Genomic DNA, 24,632 nt, shown 5'->3' with positions numbered 1-24,632 from the left:
AAGATGAAAGGATTGCATGTTATGACATTATCACCTACTGCCAAACAGCTGCATCCACTCAGAGTGGCTTTGTCAATGAGTGCTAGACCAAGGTTGATTTAATATGGCTTGATATCATCCCAGTATATTCAATATCATGGACCCATGGATTCCAGACCTTCAGAACTGGTCCTGGCTCCTGCTCTGGGGCAGGTTGAGCACAACCCTTGCAGACTATCAAGGGAGCCCACTGACTTAAATTGTAATGTGAACCCCACCTGTAACTCAGAAAGGGCCAAGTAATCTCAGCTCTACCTTTGCATTGTTAGGATCCTGTAGAAAATAGTACAGTACTGCTCCCAGCTGGTAACCACATTTTTCAGGTGTTTCTTTCCAGGAACTCTTCAAAAATGCTTCCTCTATTTTTCTTTTAACTGGCTTATTTTCTTGATGGTGTCTTCTGTAAATGTGGAATGCTATTGTTATGCTGACTTTAGAAAGATCATGCCACTCGCAAGTTATTTCTGGAGAGAGGCATGAACACTTATGACAATGAATTATTATGAAGCAAGTATGAAAACTTCTGCTTCATCCAGTTCTTTTGTCTTGTCATTTTTTAAGGAGGAAGATGAAGGCTCGTGCTCCCCCACCTCCTGGAAAGCCTGTTCCTCTGAATGTTCATGGGGATCAAAGACCTCCCTGTGATGCAGCCCTCAGCTCACAGCAGAATCTGATCCACATGAAGGAGGCACTGCGAAACAGTACTCTGGACATCACTGTAGTTCTTCCCAGTGGGCTGCAGAAGCAGAGTGTGGTCAATGGAAGGTAGGTAAGAGGCTTGTGCTGTGGTAGGAGCCACTGACCTCCCATGTACGGATGCCAGAAGGACAACTGAAGAGTGGATGTTGATTTATTGCCCTTTTCTTCCAACTCATATACTGGTGAGGGCCATATGGATATCAGTGAAGGTCTAGGTGTCCATCTAGACTTCCCCACTGGTCCACCTGGATTGAGGGTATGACTAGCCCAGCCAGGCTCCTGTGAATCCTAAAGAAGCATGTGAGAGGTTGGGCTCAGAAAGAAGGGGTGGGAAGGAGTCCCAGACACAACTCCAAGGAAATGACCTTTGGCCCCAGGGTTGGACCATTACCCCAGCATCCTTGGTTCTGAAGTTACTTAGCCAGGAGAGCAGCCTCCTGAATGAACCATTCTAGGGACTACTTACAGCCTTATCTATGCAGGTATACATGCAATTGGCAGTCACCTTTTGCAAATGAAAGCATGATCCATGGATTTCAGGTTTAAGGGATTCATTTCCATATCCTTAATTTTCACATCATCTTCATAGCACAGACTTGCCAGTGGATGTGCCTGTGGACAACTGAAATGCTGCTTGTACACAGAGAGTACAAATGAAATATTGGCACAGCTTCCTTCATTCATAGTACTCAGAGTTTTATTACCAATAGAATTATATATTTTATGTTTGATGTTGATCAAAATACATAACAGTTATGTTAAGAAGTCTTGTGCTACTATAACTGTTGCTATGTCTGGTAACTCAATCCATGATAAAAATGTTAAAAAATCATAGGAAAATTTTGAAATTTTAATAAATATTATATTGTAGATAAATATGACGGAAAACTTTCAAGCATAAAAACGTATTTGCATATCTGGTAGAAGAATGAATGGAAGTAGTACTTGTAGGAGAAATGGAACAAGAAATGGTATAACATATTTAACTCTTAGAAACACTTTGCTCAAGAATTATTAAAATGGATAATGGTGAACATTACAATACTTTGGGTTTTTATATTCTTGTGGACACCTTTTAAAAAGTGATGCAAGAGCTTTATTATTTTATTCATTTTAAAATATCAGTGTTTGGATGATAACCTGAATTTTGTTAATCCTTTGCAACTATTTTATCAAATTAATAAATTAATTAATAATGAATACTCTAGGTGATTATTTTGTTTTTACTTAATGCTAGGGAAGGAACCCAAGACCTTGAGCATGCTAGGCAAGCACTCTACCATTGGGCTGTACCCCTGCACCAGGTGATGACTTACTGGGCAAAAGGGTACATAAATTTTCGCATATACTCTGTAGGACATGTGAACAAAAATTGGAGGAACATCACTGCCACTCTCAGTATATACCTAGGATTGGAACTGTTGGATTATAGAGTACTGTGTCTTTACCTGTACTAGACAAGGTTATACTGTTTTCCACTGTAGTGTTACCAGGGTGACCTCAGGAGTAGTGTTTTTTTTTTTTGTTTTTTTTTTTTTTGTGTGTGTGTGTGTTCTCCTTGTAGCTGTTGTTTATACCAGTAGGACTGAATACATCACACTGTGCTATTGTGGTAGGTGCCTACCTTGAAGCAGGTATCTTGGGGCTTTTCCTCAGGCCTGGCTCCCAGGGGTTATATACCAGATAGTTGAGTTGTAAGAGATTTTCTGCATTTCTTTGTTTTACAGAGTAGTCATTGTTTTAAGTACACATGGCCTTATAATTTAATTATAGTTTTCAAAATGATTTTTGAATATGCATGAAATTTTACCAGTGAATGTATTATGGTTTGTACACTATTATATTTTCTGGTTAATTTCTTTTCTTTCTTTCTTTCTTTTTTTTTTTTTAAGAAAATGGCATTGTGAGATAATGCCTCAGAGATGAGTTCATGAAGTGGTTTCCAAAGTGTGGAAACCCTGGACCAGGAGCATGTGCATCACCTGGGAACTTATTAGGATTTACTTCTCAGGCCCCACCCAACCCTCCTTAAGATGAGACTCTTCCACATGGGCCTTAACAAGTCCTCCAGGTGATTCTGATGCAGTTGAAGTTTTCAGAACCCCAGCTTACTGTCTGCCCCACCCCCCATCCCCAGCTAATTTTATTGTTTCAGAAACTGAGGTCTGACAGAATGAGTGATTTAAGAAGGAATACAGAGAAAAAATACTTTCAGAGAAGGCTTATATCTGGGTTGGCAGGGGCTTGCAATTGGCTATGGCTGTGGCTGTGAAGCATGGTAGGGGTTCAGGATTAATAGAAGGAAGTGTTCCCTTGGGACAGGGCTTTAGAGGTAGGAGGTCAAGGATTTTAATTGATGCCAGCAGATTTCTTGAATGATTTTTATAATGGAGCACACTTTGACCCTAGATTGGATGATCACATATTAAGACGATATCAAGGAGCTATGAGGGGGTATTGAATGGCCCACTGGTATTGAGGCACTTCTTAACCTTTGCTTAAAACAGATCTACTTGTTTTTTGTCAGAATGGTTTGTTCCTTCTGTTTAAACAGGTGTTTTAGTAAAAGACGAGGTTACCTTTATACCAGCTACGCAAGTAGTTTTAAACACAACCAGCCCTTAACTGTAGAGTTCCTGACATGAAAGATCCTCATAAGTGACAGTATATTAGAAATTGCATGCTCATGATCCCATTCTGCAAATGACAATCTTTTTTTTTTTTCCTGAGCTTCTTTTGAATTTATGAACAAATAAAAGTGCACATATGTTCTTAAAGTTGGGAGGTGAGCACTGGGGCTCTGGGCTGTTCTTAAGACAAATGGCCTGACAGACCTTTATGAATGGTGTCTCCCCTCCCCACACAGCAGCTGGAGGGAGGACACCAGTTCCATTACTTTAATTGGTGTACAAGCAAAGAGAAGATATTGAAAGAGACAGTGCCCTCAGTCAAAAGGGAGCTTTGTAAAAGGTGTCAGATGTTTAGTATTGGGCTGTGAGGTTTTCATGTAGTAAATTAGTCACATCCACATTAATTCGCATAGCTAAGGGTCTGGGGCAGGAAAGGGAAGGTTTTTTTTTTTTTTTTCTTTCTTTTCTCTCTTTTACAGTATAGAAGAAATCTCCCCCAAATTCTGTCTCGTGGTTCTTCCAGCCTCTGTGAGCCTTGTCACCCCTTTACAACAGATACATTTATACCTATGCAGGGAATTGTAGGTCTCGGTGCAGGAACCTCACAGTGGCAGGTATTGGGCCTCCAGGTTCCTTCTATAGAGGGGCCCCCTGTTTCTATACTCACAGGAAGGGAGGCTGAGAGATGTTCTCATCCCTGGTCTGTCTTATGAAGGGCTGATAGAGTACATGTGTGGTCCTTGGCAGCTTCCAGAAGGCCTGTTGATTTGGTTTTGCTCCCATGGTGAGCTTCTGGCCTTAGGGGCTGAAGGAAGTACAGTTAAAGAGGCAGTTCTTGTGTCCTGGCCTGGGGAGTCAGCCAGAGGGAGGCCATCCTTAAATAACAGGGTTGGCAGCTGGGTATGGTTTGGCTTGCTTATGTTTTCATTTGAAGAATACCTTTTAAACAGTGTAAATTCCTGGGATATAAAGTCCTAAATGGCACCGTAGGGCAGAGAGGTGAATTTTGTTCAGCAGCCCTTTTTATGAAGCTCATAGCTCATATCATTCATACTTAATTTCTAAGTTTTTAAAGGAAGACTCTTTCTTTTGAGGAAATAATTAGGTTAAGGCATTGGCTATAGATTATAAAATGCTTGCTATACTAGCAAAAGGCAGGCTTGTTCTCACTGACTGTTCACCAAATTGCAGAAGGTGCTATGGTTGTTGTGGTAGTGGTGATGTATCCATCACATGGGTGGTAGGGTTTTGATAAATTAAAAAATACTAAAATATTCATTTATTCATTGACAATATACGTATTCAATCACTAACTTTGTTGCGGCACTAGGAAGTGGACATCTCAGCCAGCAGAGGAAATGCACAGCCTGTCTAAAATGACCAGTATAAGAGGCTGGTAGTTCCAGTTTACAAGAACCTAGAGTATTTGGGTTGGGGAGAATGGGTCTAGACACTTGGTGGTTCTATTCCAGGGCTTGACAAGTCACTGGCAAACTTGCATCAGAGTATTAATTTTTTTCAATCATATGGGTAAGCCGACTGATATTAAAAGTAGCACACAAAATTTATGTGAAATTTTAAGACAACAATAGCAGGTGACTTTGAGTGTCACTGGGCTATATCCAGGTTCCCCAGTAGTACTCATTGACTCTTCTACTGAGTGAGAATCAGACAGAGAACCTAATCTGCTATAACCTAAATGCAGAAGAAATAAAGTGACCTTCAAGAGAAATTCAGTATATTAGACAAAGGGAAATGAAAGACAGGTAAGGGGAATAGGAATAGAAAAGACACAGAATAAATCTAACATAATTTTCCTGTTGTCACATATTTTCCTAGTACACAATTACCTATGTGAATCAATCCCACATTGTGCCTACCCACAAGAATGGGGTCCTAATTAGAGTAAGATATATCCAATGCTTGTATAATTTTGTCAAAATGGATTCTACTGTCTTGTATAATGTTATGCTTGAAATCAGGACCCCCAAAAGACCACCAGAGACCAAGATCGATGTAAACAGCAAAGAGGTGTTTATTGTGAGCTAGCTCGGTCCTCCACGCACACACAGCAACTGGTGACGCTAAGAGGCCCTGAGCACAGGGTTTGCAGCAGTTTTATACATTCTTTGGAGAAGGCAGGGACCCCCACATACGTCATAGCATCTCTTAGCAAATCATCACATACCTAGAGAAAATCAAATAACAACTCTAAAACATGATTAGCACATTCGCTGGCGGGAACAAGTTGGGTAGGGGTGATTGGTTACTACAAGAGGGGATTCGTTTGAACTGATTAGTTTAAGCCAAAAGGGGTGTTCCTGCTGAACTACATGGTTTCCCAACACGTTATCAACCACCATAAACTACTGGGAGGGTCATCTGGCATCCCAGGTATTTCCCTGTCTCGTGCTGATTGATGGCTGCTAGGGGGTTGCTATGGGTCCCCACCTAGCCTGACTGAGTCAGGGACACCTGGCGCAGCAGATCTCATTTGTAGATAAACAACTTAGGGTGGGAATGTGCCTAGGAGTGCTCTGTGGGTCTTTCCAAGGACAAAGGTCATGTCTCTTCCTTGGACAGGCTTTGCTCTGAGGTAGAGGCTGGTTTTTCAATAACTAAGAAGAACCAATAAAATGAAATTTAAAAAAAGGTAAAAGTCAAAGATGATAAGATCATAGTTAAGAAAGAGCATGGGTTACTGTGGTCAGCTTAAGGATATTTTGGGGGCTGATCTTCACCAGAATGCACTTTGTTTGAGATCACCAGTCCACACCTGTGTAGGTAACTCATCTCATGGCATCATTTCTGGGTAGAATAACTGTCAGATTTTCCTGGGTTCCCAGCCTTTGCATATCTCCAGGTCAATGGACTCTAACCAATATTGTCTTTTACAGAGATTTAAAATTTGCCACTAAGAAAACAGGCCCTCATAAGTTGGTAATCTCTATCTTTCTCTAAATTTACATCATTAAGCCTTTACAGACTCCTGGCAGCCGCATGGCTCTGAAATGCCAACCATCTGGAATTTGACACTGTTCTTCTGGTTGTTACTCTAGCATTAGTAGATCGCCTCTTTAAAATTGAATTCTTACTGGTGACCCCAACCTCAAACCTGGAGTTCTTCCTCTGGCTAATAGACTGTGTGGCTCTGGGCTTCTTCTTATCCCCTGAGTTGCTGTTAACCTTTTTTGTGTTGTGCTCACATGTTCACTTGTGAGGTGCTTCGTTAATACGGGCTGCCTGCAGAGGACCCTGCTTGCATCTTGCTATGCCTTTTTGGTGCCACGAAAAGCTGTCAGACTGGACTTTCTCCCAGGCTTGCTCTGACTCTGTTACACCAGAGTGTGCTCTAGGTCTCACATAAGAATCTGGACCATGTTGAACCAGTTTAAGATTTCATAGCACATGCAAATTCAGTTTAAGAGCATATTAGATGGTAGTTACCTGAAAGTAATTTGTATACCTGGCACTGAGTGAGCCATTATTTCAGTCAACACATCAGTTCTAATGTGCATATCTTGAGTCCTTGGAGTCTAATGGTTCTCAAAGTGGGGCCCCTGAACCTGCAGTATTAGTATCTCTTGAGAATATGTTAGCCTGACCCTAGACCCTTTGATCAGAAATGCTGGGATGGGGTCCAGCAATCTGTGTTTCAACACCCTGAAGTTTCAGACTGCATGTTACAAGTCAAGATCCCCTGCTTGAGTGTGTGCCACTGGCTTTTCTAGGTGTCAGGCACATAATCCTGAGCATGAGCCCAGGACCTCATGGTCCTGTTGGCAAGAGGAGGGGAACTATGAGAAGGATTAATTCACAGGCCCAAGAAGGGTCCTGATGCACATTGTCATCACAGATGAAGAGAATCTGCCCATCCATTTCCAGTGAACACATCTGAGGTCTAGCAAGAGAGCAAGCTCGTTATGTAGAGAGAAGTCCCCTGATTAGAGGAGGACTGTTCATTAATCAGCCACAGCCTGAAGGGTCCAGGATGCAGCCTGTCCCAATTATATGCTCCGCAAACAGCCTGTGGGCTGCCCTCTATTCTCTGCCCCTCAGCTCTGAGAGTGGATATAGGCACAAGCTTCTTGTTCTACATCTAGCTATCTGCTAGGATTTCAAAAAAGAGCCACTTATGAAAAAAGACCAGTTTGTTTCTCATTGAAGTCATTGACTCATAAAAAAACAATTGTTGACATCTGTATACAATTAGAAAGTAATTTTTAAAAGAAAATAGTATAAAAATTCTACTCATTTTTAGAATTTAAAAACAGAGACCAAAACAGATGCTGAAAAGCAAATTTCATCTCTACATTATAAACACTTAAAAGACATTTGGAGAACAGAGGTAAAGGAGTTGGAAGGAAAAAGGCCTACTGAGGAGGAATGGGAGAGAAAACCTAAGAGATTTCTCATCAACCTCTTCACCCCTGTTCACTTGGTTTTGGAGTGATTGATCCCTTTTATTACTATCTTCTATTCTTTTGTACCTGGGATGTATACTGAAAAAAAAATATATATGGAGATGATGATGATGATGATTATGATGGTGATGATGATTCATATATATAGATATATATGTAGAGAGAGGGAGAGAGAGACCGATACAGAGAGACAGTGAGATTTTCTTGGGGTCCCTAACGTGCCTAAAAGTGACATTCCTATGGGATTTTTATTAAGGCCAGGAGGTCCTTTGCACTCCTTAGCTTCCTAATATACCTGACTTTTCCTTTAATATTCAGAGGGTATCTAATAGTCCCAGTTTCATTCCTTGTAAAATGTGGGGAACTATTCTGCAATGCTCCAAGGATGTTTCATCTAAAGGATCTAACATCCCTGTGTGGCTGTTACCAAGCCAAATACAGACAAGTGACTGTCAACCTGAGCCAGATGAATGTCTTACTATGTAGAATCCAAATAGAGAGGAGAGCAACAAAGTAACTCATTAACTTAGTAGAAACTGATAGAGTACTCTGCCTTACAGATGTTAATTCACCTAAAGAGTCTACGAACCCTGGGAAGTGGGCCCTATCATAATGCCCTTACAATAAGGAAACTGAGGCACCAAGAGGCGCAGTTTCACAAGTCAGCAGCAGTGCATGGGGATTCCACTCCAGGCAACTACCCCCAGGTGCCTCCACTGACCCACAGCACTGCCACAGCAGAGATGGACAGGCCCTCATCAGAGTGCACAGAGCTGCAGATCAGAGGTGGGGGCTGCTCCTTCAGACCTCCACAGGGAATAAGGAGGAGACTAGACCCAGCAGGTGTTGAGAACAGGAGCCACTAGGCAGCCTCATTCAGTCTCTGGAAAGTTCTACCTGGCCCAGTGGCACAGTGACCTACTAAGACCTCATGGAGAGATACACATAACACCTAATTAGGGAAGTCATTAGGCCTTTGGAACCTGATGGAGCTGTAAAGAAAACCCACAGGGACTGTAGCAGCTTGGTACCTCTCTGTCCATTGTTGGACACTGCCACTGTGCCAAGGATTACCTCCTCCTTTCTGGATAGGTTTCTCCAGCAGATCAAAGGAGCCTTAAAAAAACTGGATGGCTGTTTGCAATTTGGTATTTTAAAATTTCAGTCAATAGTGGTATAACAGGTATAGTGAAAAGTGGCAAAAGCCATTTGTACCTTACCTCACACAGACTGGTTCCCACAGAGTGTGTAGTGTAAAAATGGTGAGTATTATAATATTTCAAGTTAGTCATCTTTTAAATAGCAAGCCAAACCCTGCAGGACATTTACTAAGTTGAGCTTATGTCTTTGGACCTGGGTTCTCCTAAGACATTCATGAACCAAGGTTATATCAATGCAGCAGAGCCAGTCCTCATGAGAAAGCTGTGTCCACTTGAGGCTCACAGCTAGAGATGGGTGGAGAGAGGGCAAAACAGCCACTTGAGCTTCCTGGACCTCCTCACTCTCACTCGCCTTTAGAAACTGTCTGTCCTGGGTGCTGCTTCAACAACCAGGAAGGAATGGGGTCCCATTTGCTTCCCTGAATTGATTAGTAATGGCTCTGTGTTCTTCAAGTACTTAACATGTGTGATAACCTATGTCTGATTTTCCATCATATTCCAATAGAGGTTTGGGTTTTTGCTTTTGTTTGCTGACCTTCAAAAGTAATAGTAAATTTAAGCAAGAGGTTGTTCATAAACTACATCTACCCTTAACTGTTAAAATGTAACTGTAGCTTTCCTAGTAGGGAGCATTTGCTTCCCAGTAGGGAGCACTCCTGAGGAGAATTTCATCCTTCCCCAGGTATGTGGAATATGGAGGACAGTGTTGCTGTGGAGCATGGATCAGTGAATCCCAGAGTTCCATGTGACACAGAAGGTAGCAATTTGAACACCCAGCTATTTATTCAGACCTAACTAGTGTACTATTTTGCTAGTGCATTAAATTGTAACCACTGGCTTCTGCTCTGACAAGATGGGTGTATTCTTTGTAGTGGAATAAAGCTAGGGAGCCCTGTGGCACTTGCCTTCCACAGTAAACTCTCTAATTAGATGTTTCAAATATGCTGCCAGTTATTGGACTAAAAGGTTAGAAGGAAACATTAGCAGTGTTTGTGTACTTTTTTGTGTTTCTTGACCATTTATATGTTTACTTGGTGGAAATAAACTCTGGGTGGGGATAGCAGAGACAAAGCTAGAGTCACATCCATGGACAAGAGTATAAATCAAATCCCAGCCCCACTCCCCCTGTGTAGAAACCCCAGGACGACAGTCTGCATCACTCAGACTAGAGAAAAGTGTAGAGGCACCATGGAGCCCTGGACTTATCAGGTAGACAGTGAATGAGAGTCTGTATGATGGTGTTATTTTAGCACTTTTAAAGAGTCTGTTTTCCAGGCAGAGACTAGCATGTCTTTGAGTGCATGGTGTGTACCTCCTTGCTTTATTTCATTAAGCTCCTTGTTGAGATAAAGATGAGTTTTGACCAGGGGCTGAAACAACCAGAATTCATTGTAGGTATTAGCCTGCCTATCCACCTGTGGTACATGTGAGGGTTTGAACTCCCTGGTCCCCCCAAATGCCCCATCAGTCATAGGGCACTGGCTTCTTGGGGATCCCTGGGTCTCACTGGTTGGCAGACACTGTCACTCAGTCACTTCCTGGATAGTGGATGAGGTAAATATTGTTTTGAAGATGACTTTGAAATATTGCTTTGGATCAATAAGAACATCATTGGTAGTCTTATAGCAATTGGATGAGAAATGGGGTAGCTTGGGCTTTTGTTGTTGCTGTGTTTGTTTGTTTTGGCATTGGGTTGCCATCTAGTATCAGGGCCCCACAGGGCTGGGATGCTCAGGATCAGGGAGGAATGAGTGAAGGACTAGGATAAGTACCTATGGCTTTATTTTATTTGAGTACAAAAACCAGGTTTGTTTTATTTTAAAGCTTTCTAAATTTCTTTGTAACACACTGCACCCAGTAGGTTATCTATAATATTTACTGAGTTAAACATGTACTTTTATGTCATTTGTCTACATTTCTTTAACCAAAAAATAAGTATCCATTGTATGAAGTGTCTGTTGGGAAGAGTTACTTCCTTTTTTCTGGTTAATTTTTTCAGTTTCACTGGGGCAAAATTGACAAATATAAACTTTGTATTAAGTATAAAACATGATGTTGATATACATGTATATTTTTGAAATGATCACCACAAAGTAGTTTATATATTTGTCAACTCATGTACTTATATTTGTATGTGTATGTGTGCATACACACGTGTTGAGAACCATAAATTTCTACCCTCTCAGCAAATATCAAACATACAGCACAGTTTCTGTAGTCACCATGATGTGCATTAGGTCTCCAGATTTTTACTCCTACCACATAATAGGAACTTAGTGCTTTTGATAGGCATTTATCTCCTCATTTCCTCTTTACCTAGCCCTTGATAACCACTCTTCTAATCTCTGCTTCTATGGATTTAACATTTTTAGCTTCCACATATAAGTAAGATCATTCAGTATTTCTGTGTCTGGCTTATTTCACTTAGCATATGTCTTTCAGGTTCATTCATGTTTTTATATATGGCAGGAATTTTTTATTTTTTACAGCTTAGTAATACTCCACTCATGATGGCCATACCAGTTTACATTTCCACTAGCTGTGTATAAGAGTTCCTTTTCAACTTCATCAACATTTATCTTTTTTTAAATTTATAATAAACATTCAATCAGGTGTGAGGTGATATTGTGGTAGAGTTGTACTTTTCTGATAGTGATGTTGAACATGTTTTTTTACATATACCCATTGGTTATATGTATGACTTATATTGAGAAATGTTTATTTGAGTCCTTTGCCCTCCTTTTAGTTGGGTTATTTGCCATTGAGTTGTCTTGAGTTACTTGTCTATTTTGGATATTAATACCACATTAAATATATGGTTGGAAAAGATTTTTTCCCATTCCATAGTTTTCCTTTCACCCTGTTGATGCAAAGAAGCTTTTAGTTTGATGCAATTCCACTTGCCTTTGTTAGCTTTGGTTGTCTGTGCTTTTGGTGTCATATCCAAAAAGAGCACTACTCAGGCCAACATCAGCAAGATTTCCCCTATGTTTTATTTTTGTAGTTTTATGGATTCAAGTCTTAGTTTAAATCTTCAATCTTTTTGAGTTTATTTTTGTGTATGGTATAACAGAAGTGTCCAATTTCATTTTTCCACATGAGGATGTTTAGTTTTCCCAACACCATTTATTAAAGAGTTTGTCCTTTCCTCACTGTGCACTCTGTATACTTGTCAAAGATTGCCTAAGTATAAATGCATGGATTTATTTCTGGGCTGATTTTGTTCCATTGATCTACATGTCTAAATTCATGCAAGTACATTACTGTGTGGATTACTGTAGCTTTGTAAGATATTTTGAAATCGGCATATGTGATTCCTCCAGCTTTGTTTTCTCAAGATTACTTTAACTCTTTAAGGTCTTTTGTTGTTCCATATGAATTTAAAGATTTTTTTTTCTATTTGTCTATTTTTTTTGTTGTTCCACATAAATTTAAAGATATATTTTTCTATTATTTGTTGTTCCATATGAATTTAAAGATATTTTTTTCTATTTGTCTATTTGTTCATTGGGGTTTTGGTGGGGATTGTATTGAATCTGCAGATTTCTTTGTGTAGCGGGTGGACACTAACAGTTTTAGTTCTTCCAATTCATGAAAAGGGAGTATCTTTCCATTTATCTCCATCTCCTTTGATTTCTTTCATCCAGTAATTCAGTGCATAAATCTTTCAAATGTTTGATTATATTTATTCCTAACTACTTTATTCTTTTTGCTGCTATTATATGTAGAATTGCTTTCTTAATTTCCTTTTTGGATAGCTTATTGTTAGTATACAGAAATGCCACTAGTTTTATCTGGTTGTGGTGGCACATGCCTAGAATCTCAGCAACATGGGAGGCTAAGGCAGAAGTATTGCAAGTTTGAGGCCAACCTCAGGAACCTAGTGAGTCCCTATCTCAAAACAAACAAGATGCTGGGGATGTGGTTTAGTGGTAGAGTGCCTCTGGGTTTAATCCCCAGTAACTGCCCCCCCCCAAAGAAAACCCCCCACACATATAGCGACTAATTTTTTATGCAGTTTTGTATCAAGCAACTTTCCTGGAGTAGTTTATTATTTTAACCATGTTTTGCTGTTATTGAATTTTCAGGATTTTCTACATATATGATCACATCATCTATACACGGAAAAATTTTCTTCTTTCCTTCTGATTTGCATGAATTCTTATTTATTTTCTTGGGCAGTGCAGTGCCTATGGCTAGGACTTCCAGTATTATGTTGAACAGAAGTAACAAGGGAGCATCCTTGCCTTATAAGTATCCAAGTGGAAAAAAATTTTTTCCCCTTTGAATATGATGTTAGCTGTGGGCTTTTCACATATAATTTTGATAGTGTTGAAGTTAGTTCCTTCTATTTTGTTGACAGTTTTTAAGTTATGAATGGATGTTGAATTTTGTCACTTGGTTTGTCTATATCAAGATGTTTATGCCTTTTTATAAGGCTTATTTCTTTAATGTGATGTATCACATTGATTGGTTGGCTGAGTTGAACCATTCCTGCATCCTTTCATCCAATAATTGGATGAAACATGGTATATAATCTTTTTAATGTGGTGTTAAATTTTGTTTGTTATTATTTTATTGAGGATTTTTCATCCATGTTCCTCATGGAAATTTGCCTATAAGTTTTTTTGTGGAGTCTCTCTTTGTTATTAAGGTGATGGTGGCCACATTAAACAAGTTTGAAAATATTTCTTCTTCAATTTTTGAAAGAGTTAAGAAGCTTTGGCATTATTCTTTGAATATTTGGGAGAATCTTTTGAATACATTTGATGTAGGACTTTTTGGCAAGGTTTAGTTACTGAGTCAATTTCTTTGTTATTTGTTCAGGATTTCTGTTTCTCCTTGATTGAGTTTCAGTAGGTGCCGCAGTCTGGCTGGGCACAAAATCACGAACCACTCACAGCCTTGTAGATTCAAACAGCAATTCTTTATTCCTGAACTGTCACCGGCACTCTACACGCACGTTCTGGGGAAAATCCACCTCCAGGCGGCTCTGCATCCCCAAATACTCTCTGAATCCCGCGAGAACTCAACAGGAACTCCAGGAGCAGGCAGGCGCCTGAGGCAGCAGGATACTCCCTATTCCCAGAGGATACACCCTAAACCTGGACCCACCCTAATCCAGCAGGATCCTCCCTAAACCCGGATCCACCCTGGTCCTTGAGCAGGGTCACCTTTCTCAAACATTCATGCAATGTCACTGCAAATGACCTGGGTCCAAGGCAAGCCCATTTCCACAATGGAGAGTCCTCCCTCTAAGCAACATTGGGTAGGCTGACAAAGAAATTGCCATGCGTCATTCCTACTTGGCAATGGCTCTCAGCAAGTAGGTTACATGTGTTTAGGAGTTTAGCATTTCTTCTAGTTCCCCAATTCATTGGTGCATTATTATTCATAAATGCTTAACAAATTCTGTAAATTAAAGCCTAGTTTTTCTTGATACATTATACTTACAAATCACTGATTTAGTGTCTTGTACCTATAAGTAGTATGATTTGTGTTATCAGGCTTTAGATTATTCAACTCAACATACTCATGGATTTACAACTGTTTTTCTCAGCTATTATGATTTTGATCAGCTATTATGATTCTGTTCTTTCAGTAATGTTGTTCATTAGCATTGAGAAGGGTAACATTGCTATACAATCATGCATAAGAAATTAATGAGCCTGTGTTGTGTTTATAAGCACGTCTAATTTCCTCACTCACCCATTTCTGCCCTTACTCAGTTAGGCAGAGGGAGAGTGCAGACATTCCTAATAATCATGATTTGTTTTCCCGTTTTCAGCCATGCAATGATGGACCTATTGGTTGAACTTTGCCTTCAGAATCACCTGAATCCTTCCCACCATGCCCTTGAGATCCGGTCTTCAGAAACCCAACAGCCTTTGAGTTTTAAGCCAAATACTTTGGTTGGAACCTTGAATGTGCACACTGTGTTTCTGAAAGAAAAAGTTCCTGAAGAAAAGGTGAAGCCTGGCCCACCTAAGGTGCCTGAGGTCAGTAGATGCCTATGTGTGATGAGAGGATATACATGGACACATGCCTATGAGTGAGTGTGTGGGAGATGCTGAGGAGAGCCTGCTTTGCTCTTTTAAATACCACATGCAGAAAGCTGTGGCTGAGGTTTCTGCTGCCATGCTGGGCAAAGGGTGCCAAATACACTGGGTTTATTATAGGCGATAGAATTTCCAGAATTTAATAATGTTCATTGTTGTAAAATTGCTCCTGTATGTATTATATTATAGAAAAGGAATTAATGAAGAACACAGCCATCCAATAGAACTGTCTCTGAAGCTGGAAATGGTCCCACATTCTACACTTCCCAATATAAGAGCCACTGGGCACATGTACATTTTGAGCACTTGCAATATGGCTAGTGTGACTGAGAAACTATTTTTTTTTAATGTTATTGAATTTTAGTTAGCTATTGGCTATTAATTGGACTGTGCAATTTTGGATTGTGCAGTTCTGGAGTTCTTTCATCTCTAGGAAGTAGTTCAGATCTGTAAAAGATTTACCATCTCAGCTGGTCATGGTGGCACACACCTGTGATCCCAGCACTTGGAAGGCAGAGGCAGGAGGATCATAAATTTGAGACCAGCCTCATCAACTTGTGAGACCCTGTTTCAAAAAAAAAAAAGTGGTGTGGGGGTTGCTTGGGATGTAGATTAATGGTTAGAGAGCCACTGATTTCAATTACTAGTGTAAGGGACCGGCGAAGCGTCGGAGGGAGAGACCACCAAGAGACCACTCATGCAATTGGCAGAAGGGGATTTATTGATCCAGCATGCTAGGGCTCCGTGCCCACTCAAGAAGGGAGAGCAGCCCAGAGCCCAGAGCAGGGGTTGTGCAATGCTTAAGTATACTTTTTTGGGAGGGTGGGACTTTACATACATCACAGTTTCCTTTAACAAATCATCATACACCGTGGGAAAATCAAACAACAATTCTGAGACATGATTAGTTCATTCATTGGTGGGAACAGGTCAGGCGGGGGTGATAGGTCAGTTCTAAAGCGGGGTGCACATTCAAACTGATTGGTCCAGGCCCTGCGATGCCTACGTGCAAGGCCACACAGAGCCTTAAGTTATTAAACAACCAGGCAGTCAGGGGGAATATTTACTGGGCAGTTCGAGTATTGTCTTAACAGCTACAGGAATTTCAGGTTTTGCATGTAGCATAGGAACTTAACAATACCTGGTCCTTTACATTTTAACTCAGGCCTTGCATCTTAGAAACTTTACAATGCCTGGTCTTTTACACTTTAACTTCAATTTCTTTTACCCTTACACTAGTATGGGGAAAAAAAAAGACTCTTACCATCTCCTGGGGGTGAGGGGGAGAGTCTTTTTGAAAAAATTGTCGTCAGAAATATTTACTCATTGCATTTGAAGAATATCTTATATACACAGCTTTATGCAGCCTTTTGATTGTTGATTAAAATTAATTTGTTTCTCATTGTACTAATAAGGTTTTGCCATGGATCTTTCAGTCCAGCTAAAAGTAGTTCCACTTCATTCTTTCAGATTCTTGGAAGATCTGAATTTTCTTGCTTTTAAAATGTGGCCAACAGTTTGTCTCCTTTGACTTTCTAGATTTCAATGATTAATAAATTCTTATTGTTAAAGGGGAACAGTGGGAGGGAGGAGAGGAGGAAAGAAGATAATATTGGGGATTGAAATAGAGAAAACTGATTTATGCTTAAATGAATATGTCAAAATAGGCCCCACTATTATGTATTATCTTAATATACTAAAAGGCAAATAAAAAAATGAATTCTAATTGTTGTCCTTCTATACTATGTCCAAAGAAAATTTCCCCTTATTCTTCAAATAAAAATCAATGTTCAACCCAAAAGAACCCTGTGGCTTCCCTCACGTTCTTAGTCCTTAGGGATAGTTAGGCCCAGGGTATGAGCATGAGTCTTCTTTGAGAAACCTGATGAGAATTTCATCTTTCCTCGTTTTCTTCTTTCTTCCTACATTCTGTCACTATTATGGCCACCAAGCCCTGCCACTCAGACCAGAAAGGAGCCTAAAGCTTTTCTCAGTCACTCTGTGCAACTCATGTTTACTCTGTTCACTTTCTTAGTGCCCTTGCACTATGCCGTGATCAGGAAGGCTGAATTACAGTAAACTGAGTGAAACTTTGAATACTATAGTTTTTTTGGTGGGCTACGTTATCTGCAGTCATTTAGAATTGGCCTTAGTCAAATTTATTGTTTTCTTCTTGATTGTATGTATGGTATTTGAAAAAGTTAGACTCTATTTCTGGCTGAAAATATGTGTATACTCCGTGTGTGTGTGTGTGTGTGTGTGTGAACACATACATATATAAATACACATCTATTTACATACTCTTACACATGTATGCATATGGTGTCTTATTTATATAAATACATATGTACATAAATATTCGTATATTTATATGAATACTTTGGCTTCTTGAAAATTTTATGTTTTGTTTAGTGGGAATTTTTCTTTTAATGAAATTATTCATTCTACTTCCAAACTGTTTTCCTTTAGAAAGATATATATTTATGTTCAAATCTGGTCAGAGTCTTTGAAAGGCAGTATACGTATTGGTTTTTAAATTTAGAGCCCTCACTGACATCCATTTCCCTATGTTGCCTAGCAGCTTGTTAATTAGTAAGAGAAACTCTATAAGATAAATCCATTATTCTGGACATTTATTTTTCACTATTCATTATTCCATTTCCCTTGTGACTCACTGAATTTATGGAAGAAGGATTAGAGCTGCACAAAATCCTGCCACACTTAATTCTAAATTTAAAACAGAAGTTGGAGCTATTGTGGGAAGAGGTTGCTCATAGAATTCTTTGTCTCTGATTTATTCTTCCAGAAATCTGTGCGTTTGGTAGTGAATTACCTTCGAACACAAAAAGCTGTTGTGAGGGTGAGCCCAGATGTGCCACTCCAGAATATTCTGCCAGTCATTTGTGCAAAGTGTGAGGTCAGCCCAGATCACGTGATTCTGCTGAGGGACAATGTTGCCGGAGAGGAACTGGAGCTATCCAAGTCCCTGAATGAGTTGGGGATAAAGGAACTTTATGCCTGGGACAACAGAAGAGGTGAGACCCTGCTGTGCTCTACACACCCTGCTTGTAGCCTGCTCCCTCTCCTTGTGACTCTCTATAGTACTAGATGGAGATGGATATGTGAAGTGATAGGCAACTCAGAATTTTGTCCAGGGTTGATATGGGCAAAAGAGAACTTTGGCCTGCAAAAGAAATCTGGCTGTTTTTATTCCCCTCCACTGTGATTATGCCTCTTTCCTCCCAGTTACAACTTTTACGTTCTGTCTCTTTGTGAATGTCAGCATAAGTTAAAGCATAAACAGGTGAGGAGAGATTAGACCTTCTGCTCTAACCCTGCAAAAACCACATAAACATAGTGTTGATTTTTCTTTTCAGTTTTCATTGCTGCTCCCAGATTTCAAACAGTGCTTATATCAAGACCAGTATCAAAATGCATTTAGCTATTCTCTTAAACTGACCAAATTACAGTCCATGAGATCAATTCCTGAAGACAGCTTTAGGTACCCTCTTAGATTCCTTACCCTCATTGCCAGATATCTTACTGTGATGTTATTTTGGTACCTTAGCATGAGTCACAATTAGAGCCATTGGTGATTGGCAGTCCCTAGGTTGCTGTTGGTACAGACATAAATATATTATGTAAGCAGATTTTTCTGATTGATATAAAGAGCTGACTATGTAGCTAAACCACTCTCAGGCAAAAAGATAATTTATAATTCTTGACCCTACAATTTTTAAAATGAACTTCATTAAAGTTTCTGTTTTTCTGTTTTAATGAGCCTCATTTGATAATTGATGGCCATTTTATTTGTTCCAAAAATATTAAGTAGGCTAGACTTTTAAAATAGATGTATAATAAAGCTTTTCATGATTTGTTCTTTTTTTTTCTATACCTTTTTTTTCCTTATTTCTTTCAGTAAAAATGGTTTCTGCTTTTTGTTTGTTTGTTTGTTTGTTTTTTCAGCTGGGCACAGTGGTTCATGTCTGTAATCCCAGCGATTTGAGAAGCTGAGGCAAGAGGACCCTAAGTTCAAGGCTAGCCTCGGCAACTTAGTGAGATCCTCAACAACTCAGTAGGGCCCTGTCTCAAAAACTAAATAATAAGGGTTAGAAAAGTAGCTCAGCAGTAAAGATTGAACCTTAGGTTCAATCCCCAGGACCAACCCACCCACCCTACACCCCACCCCACCCCAGGGAAAAAAGAAAAAGCAAATCCACAAATCCCCCCTGTACTACTTCTTATTGCCAAAGGTATTGTGAAATCAATGGTCATAAGTGGGATTCCTCTCCAGTTTATACCTCCTCCCAAATCAGCCTAGTTTCTGAGTCCTTGGGTCTTATTTGACAGTTAAGAGAGGGTTTTGGTCACATGGGGTATAAAATACATGGGCTATTTATTCCCTTAAAAAATACTACTATGACATTTGAGAATAATGGTCTTGTGTTTTGTCCAGTATCTTTTTAAAACAGACAGTAATACTTCAGCATCAGCCACACAGACTGGATTACTGTGTGTATATTTGTCTGGATATATCTGCTTTATTTTATTTTGGTTTATGTGACTCTTTGAAAACAGGGCTTTCATTTGGTAAGACAAGAAAGAAAAAAAAAAGAAAAGTAAATGGAAAAAGCTACATTTAGGAAGCTAAAAGCAAAAGGGTTTCACAAATGAGTGTTTCCATTATATTCCCACAGTTGGATACATCTTGAAAGGTATAGAATATGGTTACTAAAAAAGTCATACAAAATCTGCTTTTCTGTTAAGCAGAGGACCCAGCAGGCCCGTGAATATCTGCACATGAGAGTCAAAGCCCTCCAATGTGTCAGCAGGCTAACACCTTGTGATTTTGTGTTTTGTGATTCACAGGCAGGGCCAGGCATCAGGACACATGGTGCAACCAACTTGGATTTTGAAGCACCTCTGTCTTTGAGGGAACTAGCTGCTCTTAAACCCCCAAATCCTACTCTCATTTCCCCAGCTCATGGGAAAGACATGCTCCAACCCCATGACCAGGTTGATTTCCTTTAACCTAGATTAGGCTAGTTGTCAGTGCTTGATAATCATCCCGGCCACAAGCTTTCACATCTTCCTATTAACCATCTGATATCTTAAAAGAAAAGAAAGTCTTCCAGAGGGGTCCCTGAGGTTCCCTTTCTATTTTGTAGCTGAACTGGAAGGACTTCCAGGGCCTGATGGAGCAGCCTCTCCTTTGTCTCTCTTAATTTACACTCAGGATGGCCACCTGCTCCTCCCTAGCCCTGCAAATGCTGGAGATCCCAGAGGACAGCTGGTGTGGGAAGGAAGAGCGACTCTGCTGGCAAAAGCCTGCCCTCTGGAATCCCAGGCAGTGGTATCTTGAAAAAGCCTGAGGCTTTGCTGCCACCTATGTCCACAAGTAGGCCAAGCAGCCTGCACAGCTGCAGGTCCTTGGGAGGACAGACCTGGAGAGGCAGGCACCATTCTCACATCAGGCCTTGACACTGCCACATGCACATGTGTAAGTCCATCCAAGGCTTTAGGAGAGGCCAGGGCTCTGTAGGGTGTAGCTCAGGTCTACAAGCTGGTCCTCACTTTCTCTTGCCTGCCTTTTCTAGTTCTTCTGACCAAAACTCAGTCCGAGCCTTCCCTGAGTTTCAGAGGTACAGTGAGCCTGCAGGGCTGCACTTTGCATGGCTCTGGGCTAGGAAGATGCATGGAGGTGATGTTTTTGTGTGAGACTTGAAGGAAATGAGTATGGCTTGCAACACCTCTGGGGATGTGAGTCTTGCCTGGTTGACACAAGGTTATGGTTTGATTTCTTTGTTCCCTGGTTAGTTCAGAGAAGAATGTCCCTTGTGTGAGAATTTGCTGTGAGCCTCTAATTGGTAAGTAATGAGGGAGGATGTTGTAGCACATTCTATTGCCCACAACTTCAGGTCAGAGCAGAAGTGATAGGTGCTAAAAGAGCACTGATGTATTTTTATTTCTGCTTGCCTGTATTATCTATGAGCTTACCTGTCCTCCAGGACCATCCTGCATGCAGCAGAATTCTCAGTATTAACTTTCGCTATTATAGCAACTATGCAAATGATTAGTCCAGATTTAGCATGTATTTTGACACCTATTTCTTAGAAATCTTTTTTCTTTCTCCACCTCTTTTTACACATACATACACACATACATACTAAACATATACATATGCATATATATGGTATTTTCTTGAACAAATATATATAGTTATACATATATTTATATATTCATGCAAAAAGTTTGTTAGAATCCCAGGCTCTTTGCATTCTACAGAATTTTTTCCATGCTTGTTACAGTACTTAACAGTAGATTTTATTTCCAGAAATAAAACTTTTTGAAAGAAACTCAGCGTTGGTCTGGAGACATCCTTGATGTTCTGATCTGTAATTGATGTACTTCATCAATAATACAGAAGGAGGTTAAAAAGATAAGCATTCTTTGTTAAGAAACACCATGAAAAAGCAGTTGTTGTGAGCAGGACACTCACATATATGAATGCAGGAGTTGTTATTGAATGATTCTACTTGGGGGTTTGGACTGACTAAGGATTGGGATAAGGTGAACTGAAGGGCTTTTTCTTTATTACCCTGAGTGCAGGTAGCCTAATGATGTGGCTGAAACTTAGAATGCCCGTGGGTCTTCCTTTTCCGTGTGCTGCTCAGTAGTCTTGTTTTCTGGCCACTGAGCTGCCCTGATTTTATGTTCTCTTCTTGACAAATGAATGATTTGGACTAATTGGTCTTTCAGAGTTCCTTCAGTTTTCTATACCCCTTGTACCCCTCAGTTCCTCTTTATCATTTCCTGAAATAATTTTAGTGCTTCCAAACAGGAAGTACTTTCTTATAAATTAAATATGATCCCTGCAAAATACTTTTATTGATGTTTAATTTCTTATAAAATAGACTACATTCAAACAAAATAAATTTTATGCTCAAATGATCACCCTTGGAAACTGTGGATTCTAGGTCTTAAATGTGTATGTTCTCCAGGCTGAACTATGTATTTGTTGTTTATGCTGTTCTGACAGCATAGCTTCCTGTAGATATTCTGCCTGATGTAAGTCCTGAGTTCTCTTGCTTTGCTCTAAACTGACCCTTCTTCCATGACTCCTGAGCCTCAGGGGTTTCTCAGGAGCCTGTGCTCTAAAAATAGACTGTGTGCTCTAGATCCCAGCTCAGGACTCTGAGTTTTGAGCCCCTGCCACATTCACGTAGCCATAGGCTCTAACAGCTTGATATGTCCCTCCCCAGTCTCAGTTCTGGAGCCAAGCTACCACAGTCTTGTGACCAGCCACTATTCCTGTTCAGGGATAGAAACAAGAGGTTCAATTTCATTGCAGTTTTCTGGACTGGTCTATTTAAAAAAATTTTTGTTTTTAGTTGTAGATGAACATAATACCTTTATTTATTTGTTTTTATGTGGTGCTGAAGATTGAACATAGTGCCTAACACTTGCTAGGCAAGCACTCTGCCACTGAACCACAACCCCAGCTCCTAGTCTTATTATTTTTGTGGTTGGTGTAATATGGCCTGTGTGCTAGTAACACATTCTCATTTCATTTTTGGGTACTACATTATCATACATTTTAATATATCCATGTCACACATCATTCAATTGTAGAAACCATATAGACTAGAAATATACATATTAATTTATGCTGTAGTTTAGATATGGTATTACTCTATGGTATGTTTTATCTTAATAGCTAATTTATCTTTTACTGTAACCTTAGTAAAAGGTTTTTGTGTGACCTTCAAGTGTGTGTGTGCACATGCATCGGTCTGTGTAGTTGCATCTTGTGATATGGGTCCTCTGGTTTGGATGTTGCATGATGTGCTGCCCACTAATCTCCTTGGTTAGAGCCTTGCATGTAATACAGATCCCTGACCCTGGTGAGCTAAACAGGAGCCATTGTTCTCTACAGATTGGTTTAAAGAACATGTACACTTGGTTTCTGCTTTGTTGGGTAGATGGCCTTAATGGTCATGCATATTTTATTAATGCACCTACTTTTATGTCTCTTCTCTAACTCAAATATGAAATTATATATTAGCAGATAAAGAAGTTAATGAATGTTTACCATGTTTGGGTTGGCTGATATACTGGTGGTACGTATGTAATATCCCAGTCCATGATTTTTCCACTAGTGGATTAGAGGTCTTGCTGTCTAGCAGTTGGCAGTGATATGGGAAAATTCATCTTTTTATCCTTCAGGAACACCTTAGTTTTCCCTCATATTGTCATGTCTGTATGCCTTGGAAGAGAAGAATGGATGAATAAGTGGCACAGCCATAGAATAGCCTTTGCAAGCAAATCAGTGAGTGATAATAACCAGTAGTCGAGATAGAGCTGTGTATGCTAGTGACTAACACAGTTCCTCATGATGAGCATAGTTACCCCCAACCTGCAGATGAATAAACTGAGGCTTGGAGAGACTAAACCGTTTGTCCAGTTGTGCCTCACAAGTATGTCTCTGTACCTTTACACTGACTTTTCAGGTGTCCCTCAGATCTCACTTTGGTGTTTTTTAAACAGTGTTGGAAACTCTCCCAGAGTTTCTGATTCTGGATGTCTGGAACGGGCCTGAGGATTTTATCTCTCACAGGTTTCTGTGATGCTGATGCCTCTTGTCCTGCCTCATGAGGACCACCCTTGATTGCTGATCTGCTGCCTGCCAAGTCTAGGCTTTATTGTCCTCTTCTATAGCTAAAAAAGAGCCCATCCTAGCTCTAAAAATCCTGAGGAAGAAAACACCAGAAAGAGAGATCAAGGGCTTAGAGCTCAACAATCAATTAATCACTAAATAAATTAAGTAAAAGAAGATGAAGAAAACAATTGGTTTACTAGGGAATGTAGCTTAAAAGGAAAATGTTCTGACTACAACAGTGGAAAGAAAATCTGGAAATGAGGGTCCTGGAGATCTGATGTGATTGTTTCAAATACCACCTGGGTAAACTATCACTGGTATTCCATGTTCTAGAAATGAACAGGAAGACTCTGTATTTATTTTTGGTTAGCATTTTTACCTCACTGATGGTTCTTAAAGCAGATGTTTTACACTAAAGGCATAGTCTTTGGAGCTGTGCTGGTTAATTGGGCAGCCACAGGCCACATGTGACTCTTGGACACTTCAAGGTGGTCAGTTCAAGCAGAGATGTACTATCATCCTGAGGCAAACACTGGATTACATCAAAAGAAATGTAAAATATCAGTAGCTCTGATATTCATTATGTGAAAAATAATATTTTATACATATTAAATCAAATGAATGTATAGTGAAAATTAATTTCATCGTTTTTAATGCTGCTACTAGCAAACATAAAATTACATTTATGCTTCATATTAGCTTTCTATTGATAGCACTTCCCTATTTTTGTTGATTTACTTACTTACTTTTTAGTATCCAGAAGGGTCTAAGCATACCAGAGACAATTCTACCTCAAAAAAAAATATGTAAGACCTTTAAATGCTTTCCTAAATTGGTCTTAGAGCTTTGATGTGGCTCCAGGAAAGAGTTGGTGATTTACCCCTGTAGAAGATCTAACAGCTTAAGAATAAAGGATTTACTTAAGATTTTTTAAAGTATTTAATCTCTTATTTCAAATGTTG

General features: G+C 39.7%; 1 protein-coding gene across 16 annotated transcripts in view; it reads left to right on the top strand.

Annotated features, from left to right (window-relative positions):
* Window positions 1-24,632, top strand: part of Cobl (cordon-bleu WH2 repeat protein) — a 276,860-nt gene that overhangs the window by 72,254 nt on the left and 179,974 nt on the right. For 9 of the 16 annotated variants that reach the window (XR_007341762.1, XM_048786625.1, XM_048786627.1 and 6 more), the window contains exons 2-5: window positions 601-804; window positions 14,741-14,951; window positions 17,818-18,046; window positions 20,609-20,653. Coding sequence is in view for 15 of the 16 variants with exons in the window: in XM_048786630.1 (XP_048642587.1) it covers window positions 601-804; window positions 14,741-14,951; window positions 17,818-18,046; window positions 20,609-20,653 (689 nt within the window). In the remaining variant the exon portion in view is untranslated. Of the gene's footprint in view, window positions 1-600; window positions 805-2,632; window positions 2,810-14,740; window positions 14,952-17,817; window positions 18,047-20,608; window positions 20,654-24,632 lie in introns of those variants that run through there. The other 7 variants (XM_048786635.1, XM_048786631.1, XM_048786634.1 and 4 more) reach the window with 3 other exon arrangements.

The sequence above is a fragment of the Marmota marmota genome, unplaced genomic scaffold (genome assembly GCF_001458135.2).
Source record: "Marmota marmota marmota unplaced genomic scaffold, marMar, whole genome shotgun sequence".
NCBI classification, from domain to species: domain Eukaryota; kingdom Metazoa; phylum Chordata; class Mammalia; order Rodentia; family Sciuridae; genus Marmota; species Marmota marmota.
Note: the sequence above shows the minus strand (reverse complement) of the source record. Positions and strands in the feature narration are given on the sequence as shown.